Raw genomic sequence first — 6,369 nt, 5'->3', positions numbered from 1 at the left:
ACGCTAATCACTCATAAAATTCATAGAGAAAGCAAATTGTTGTTATATTTGTGTTACAGTACAGTACTGATATTTTTCTTTGGGGAAATTTTTATGGCACTGGCCAGCCTAGGTAAAATTTACGTTACAGTTTATAATATCACACACAAATCGAGATACTTGTTGGCTAACCTGTTCTTTGCCCAGCGGCGACCCGCAAGCTGAAGCTGAAGCTACCGTCATATTATTGCGTTCTGCTGTTGACAGCCTGTTTGTTGTGTGTCGAAGTCGAATGTCGATGTTTGCTTCTTCCGCAAATTGCTGTTTGGTTCGATTGATGTCAAAACAAGTTAATGGAATAAAGTAGATATTTGAACGCCTCAAGTTCAAAATTACAATGCCAAGAGTCAAAGCTTCGCCGAAAAAATGTGTGAAACCCACTAACCCACAATCTTCCAACAATTGGGTGTTTCTACTTAAAGGTAAATGGAAAAAATATTCAGTTTTTACTTTAAGATAATGTTCGTTGTTTTTGGCTTAAAACATTTCTGTTTTGGTCTATGCTGTAAATTGTTTAAAATAATTTAAATTTTATCCACTTACTGTCTTCTAAAAGAGTTATGTTATCAAAATCCTTAGCTTTCCTTTTAGGGAACCCTGAATTAAAGAACAATGGTTGGCCATTGTAAAATTTTCCCCAACCATTAGTAGCAATACATCCTATGCTATATTTGTGTAACCTACTTGAATTCTGCATCTTTGCCAGATCTAGTCTGATAGATTGTGTCATAATTTATAAGAAAATAAATACAATATTTACAAAAACCATAGGCTAGGCCTACTTTTAAAAAACTTGCCATTTTAACGGATGGCATGGCGGACATACACTATCTCACGAGGGGCTCAACCTCAAGTTCTTTTAGGGAGTACAGCGGCCTATTTACTAATGTCCCTTTCAGTGCCTTCTTGAAGGACGGCGCATCCATTGCCCACATCCGGGTAGGCAGAGTATTATAAATTTTAATAGCTGAACGAGGATTGGTAGCTACTCGAGGTACATCTGAGATCAATGGGGAAAGTCCATATTTTAGGCCTTCCTGGTATAACTTATAGTAGGTACTCATGCACCTCCTCTCTCACTAGTGTGAGCCCTTAAAAATTAAACATTAAAATGAATAATGTATGAATACATAAATGATTTTATCTCCATCAAAACATTACAAAGTAAGTAGGCTATCTAATTATCCTTTAGTAGGGTCAGGATTTTCAATTCAATTCTATTCATTTAAGTTATTTCCACGTATTAACAAGCAGTACTGACTGTAGCCTATACTTTGAGTAACGGTACCCCTAGATCTATGAAGATTGGCCAGCAATGGTACAAATACCCAGCCTCCCTGTGGCAGCAAACCTAGGTAGGCCTACTCTGGTACTGTAGTATAGGTACCGATACTACAGCTTACATCATTTACAAATTTGCCAAGAATTAATATTGCAGATTTCCTTATTTTCATATTACAACAATTCGAAAAAAATGCATTGGATCAAATTTGTACAATAAGCTAATATCTATTCTTTTTTGTTAAACTTAAACTTTATAGTTAAACTAGGGAGTTACTAGCATATAAACAATAGTATTAAATGGGCGACAGAGACTCGTATGATGAAGTATTGTATTGATCATTAAAAGTTTACTTGACTTGTTATGTAGCTTTGACTAAGTATAGTAAATAACATTATTTACTATATAAATTATAATTAGCCTATCATAAATACCTACTTTGTTTGATCACCATTTCATTAAAGAGTATTAAAGTACATATTTAAAGTATAAAGTATTTGTTAAACCCGGAAATGGAAACTCCCTAAGCCTGTCAGGTTTGCTGAGGCGGGGGTGGGGGTATTTTTAAAACGTTTTTATTAGCTCGCTTTCTTGTCCGGTACAAATTTTGAAATCAATTGTATACTAACTTCCCGACAAGCTAGAGACTTGAAACTTGAAACGTAGCCTAGCTCACAAATGGAAGACAATGCAATATTATATCATTTAATTTTCATATTTCCCTTGGGCTACGCCTCATGGGCTTGTTTTTATTAAATCGCTTTCTTGCAAATTTTGATACTTCCCGATGAGCTAGAGACTTGAAATTTGAAACATAGCTCATAAATGGATGACAATACAATATTATATCATTTAATTTTCATATTTCCCTTGGCTTAAGGGCTTGTTTTTATTAGCTCGCTTTCCTACAAGTTTTAATATCAATTTTAAACGAAGTTTCCGATGAGCTAGAGACTTGAAACTTGAAACATAGCTCACAAATGGATGACAATGCAATATTATATAATTTAATTTTCATATTTCCCTTGGGCTACGCCCCTTTGGCTTCAAAATTTTCCATGTTTACATTTTAAAAGAATGTAAACATATAAATTAATTTAAGTCAGCTGTAAATACTTAAATTTGACAGTTAGAAGAGCAGAGGTTAAAGGGTACAGGTTCTGCTCCCGAGATATTCTAAAAATATAAAACAATCATTTCAAATTAAAGATAAAACATCTGATTACAGATAATAAGGTTTTGGGTTTTGGTTATGCATTAAGAGGCTATATAAAATAGATTTAACATATTTACAAATTAAAGACTAAAAACTAGATACTAATTTATAAATAAAAATACTTTTTAAAAATAAAACGTTTTTAAACGCACTAAAAAGTATAAAATAATGTATAAAATGTTGAGAGAATAAATACTTGTAAGATTTAAAACGAAAACCGTGGGGCGCATGCAATAGATCATAATAGTTCAATAGGTGAAGTTAATTGTAAATCAGCGTGCGCCCCACGTTTTTAGTTTTAAATCTTACAAGTATTTATTCTCTCAACATTTTATACATTATTTTATACTTTTTAGTGTGTTTAAAAACGTGTTATTTTTAAAAAGTATTTTTATTTATAAATTATTTAGCTTACATATCAGCCCTTAAAAAAATTAAATAAAAGATTGCCACAATTGAACTCTTTTCTTGTATTTAACCAGGAATGGTAATTAGCCTAATTGACTTTTAACAGACTATATTATATTAATTTTTGAAAAATCCCATATTATAGTGGCATTAAAATACCTATATTGCAATTTTAGCATTACTGAAAATATAAAAAATATAGATGTAGGCTAGCTGGTTTTGATTTATTTAAAATATGAAATTATTTCTAACAGACCTTTGTACGTAGGTATATGAAAAAGACGATTTTTACCAACTTCTTGTAGGCTAATATGATTATTATTGGTTAGCTTATAACAATATTCCCTGTAAAGTAGTCTTAGGTTTTCTTAGGCCTAGTTGTAAAGTTGTTGTAACATCAAAAATATTAGTGTAAATATATCATTGAATACAAACTCCATTCAACTGTATTGTCCACTTACATTGTGAACAATACGTTGCATCATAGTCTTACAAATTCCTGATATTTCAGGAGAGGCGTTTGAGGTGCCTGAGGGATATCAGGGCAGCGGGACACCAGATGTTGTTCAGCTGAGGCACCCCCAAACTGGCGCTCCAGCCATGTTCTTGTTCAGCCCCGGTGACAACTTGATCCAGGAAAAAGTTTTGACATTTTCGGAAAATAAAAGGTAACAAATTTTGAATCTGAAGGGGCTTGGTTCTAAGGCCTAACAGTAACTTTTTCATCAATATATCAAGCATATGTTTTACAAAAATCCCACTAGATTTAACGTTTTGCACCAATGTTGTCATGAGTTGTACCTTGTACCATAACCTGTAAGTTGACAGCTTTCATAGTTTTTTAAACCTTAAGTGTCTCTCACCATAGGTCAGTACCACCCAAATAATTTCTGTGGTGGTATAAAGTCAGTAAAGTAGTAATACGGAAGAAGTACTCAAACCAGAAATATGTGTGATATTAAATTAAATTTTAGTGTAAAAGATGTTAAAGCATGTAACTTTACTTTAAATCATACTAAACAGAAACAGGTACTGTACTTTTCCATCCGTATTGATTGGCTGGAAAGTTGCCCTTTGCCGTGCCTACACACGGAAAAGTAACGTAAAGTACTTTAATCATGCACTGCACGGTCAAAGCTTTTTACCGTGCACTTAGTCAGCTGATAAAATAAACAGCTGATTGCAACCGCCTATTTTATTTTCTGAGATATAAAAATATTATAATTTATGTTAAGTCCTAAATAAATTGTGTTATGCGTTTAAATTGTACTAATTTTTCTGTGTAGTATGATGTGAAGTATCGTACGTTACTCCCCCGGTAAGCTTTACTGTACTTGCATGAAAATCCGCACTCGGCTGTCGTGCTCGCACTGTAAAACACCACTTACCGGGCTAGTAACATAATATACTATTAAAAACAAATACCACATTGTTTTTATGTCTCAATTTTATTATTTTAGTAATGACATTGATTGAAATTCCACATGTTGAACAACTGTTTAGTTACATAACCATAAATAGGTGAACCCGGACTTGTTTATGGATATGTTAAGCATGGAGGGTTATCTTACATTGTTTGAAATAGCCAAAGTTTGCTAATAAATCTGGATATCTCCCTGATACAGTAATTCATACATATTGCCTACTATATGCACTCTCTTTATCCTTTCAGATCATGGTTCATTGAGGATTCTGTAAAATCTGACGGAAAGATGCATCTCTCTACTCCTGTGGATCCAATATTTTTGGTTCTACCATATTTGAGAAAAGTAAGTATAAGAAAGACTACTTATAAACACATTTTATGTGTTAATTCCCTGATTAACCATGATATATTTGCAAGAAATTTTAAAGTATAAATTCATTACAAAAAAACCAAGATAAACAGACATTTCATTCCTATGATCAGCTGATTGATCTTGAGGATATTATCTAGGAATGCAAACATACACCTCACCTCCTTGTTGAGTTAAGCTCCTTCCTTAGGTCGTAAATGTAAATGCTTTACTCTTAGCTACCACCCGCTTCCACTTGCCAAACGTTCATTTTCAGTCTTCTGATGATTCTTCTACTTTTTCCTCCGAGTTTTCCGGTGCCTCAGCACATACCAATTGATTGATTGGTTCTTCAGGTGCGGACCTTGTCCTGTTGCACGTCAGCCACTAATAGGCTTTTTGCGCTCCCCACTTGATATGTCAGAGCCCGTCAAACCTGAGTTGCTTAATGAACTTCAGCATCCTATCTATGAGCTCCTCCTGAGGAAGGTGTCGTCCCCTTGTCGTTGCTCCAAGAGTACTATCCCTTACCTTGTTCAGAGCTGTGCAGCCATAGAGTAGATGGTCTGCAGTATCCTCTGACTGCCTACATTTCCTATGTGCAGTGTCTCCATTGTGGATCGTCAAGCGATGCTGGTGCAATTCCAGGAAGCCATGGCCAGTGACCATACCTGTGTTATTTGTTTGTTTATAATCACAGATTAAAAGTTTTGAGTTTATAAATATTTAAATCCTATAACTAAAAGTTTCTCTTATTAAAATAACTTAGGCATTAAAATTTTAACTTTTTCAGTCCCAACATGCCTGTCCTCTGGATCAGATTCTGAAGGATGACGACTTTCCAGAAGCAGAAAGACTTCTCTCTTGTTCAGGACTGAAACATTTGTCACAAGTCGCTGACAAAAAAGGTAACAAACATTTCATAGGCTATACCTTTTGTTTAGCTTTAAGATACATACATTAGGATATTCTTAATAACTTTATTGACACACTGTAGTTAACAAAATATTTTTAAATTAAGGTCCTATTTCGTTTTTGAACTACTGCTGTCTCACTTTTTTCCTACTGTTGTATTAATTGAGTCTTTGGCAAGAAGCTACAAACTATGGTAGTTCAATAATCACAAGTGCAAAGGTTTATAAAGGTTGTGTGTTTATGGTGTAATGTCATTGTTTGTCAAGGAAACAGTCCAATCTCTCGTCTTGTTACTTCAAACATCAACTTTTTTTAGATAGTATAGCCTAAATATTGCATGGCCTAATGACTAATTGCATCTGGGTCAATGGCTTTCATCTTTTGAATGATATAATTATCACTGTTTTATTTTTTCAGGTGATGAGGATCTCAACGCTTACAAGTACAACGAGGAGAAGACACTGACATGGTTGGCGAGGAAGACTGAGCGAGTGTGTGAAGTCTTGAAGCAGAAAGGGATCCACGTGTCAAGCAACAACGCAGTCTCCGCAACCTTCGTCAAGTCTAATCAGGACTCTGCAGGTCAGCAACTAATCACTTGAAAGGGTTATTTTATCATTCAACATCTTAATCCTAGACATAACATCCCATATCTCGTACACTAATGTAAAAATCCCTTTCATCTTACTGCTTTTTCAATTAATAACCGTGTTGTTGCAGAGAGCTACCTGAGA

At 34.3% G+C, this 6,369-nt stretch overlaps 1 protein-coding gene across 1 annotated transcript; it reads left to right on the top strand.

Annotated features, from left to right (window-relative positions):
• Positions 1-212: 212 nt before the first annotated feature.
• On the top strand, positions 213-6,217 carry LOC128982525 (ribonuclease H2 subunit B-like; the record flags this gene model as incomplete). Its single annotated transcript, XM_054401482.1, has 5 exons — positions 213-461; positions 3,457-3,613; positions 4,618-4,714; positions 5,514-5,628; positions 6,053-6,217. Coding segments are annotated over exons 1-5 (619 nt in total), but the record flags the coding sequence as incomplete, so codon positions are not given.
• Between the last annotated feature and the right edge of the window lie 152 nt (positions 6,218-6,369).

The sequence above is a fragment of the Macrosteles quadrilineatus genome, unplaced genomic scaffold, assembly GCF_028750875.1.
Source record: "Macrosteles quadrilineatus isolate MER2022 unplaced genomic scaffold, UCM_ALF_1.0 Scaffold_447__1_contigs__length_65970, whole genome shotgun sequence".
In the NCBI taxonomy this organism is placed as follows: domain Eukaryota; kingdom Metazoa; phylum Arthropoda; class Insecta; order Hemiptera; family Cicadellidae; genus Macrosteles; species Macrosteles quadrilineatus.
This window is presented reverse-complemented; position numbering and strand designations above follow the sequence as displayed.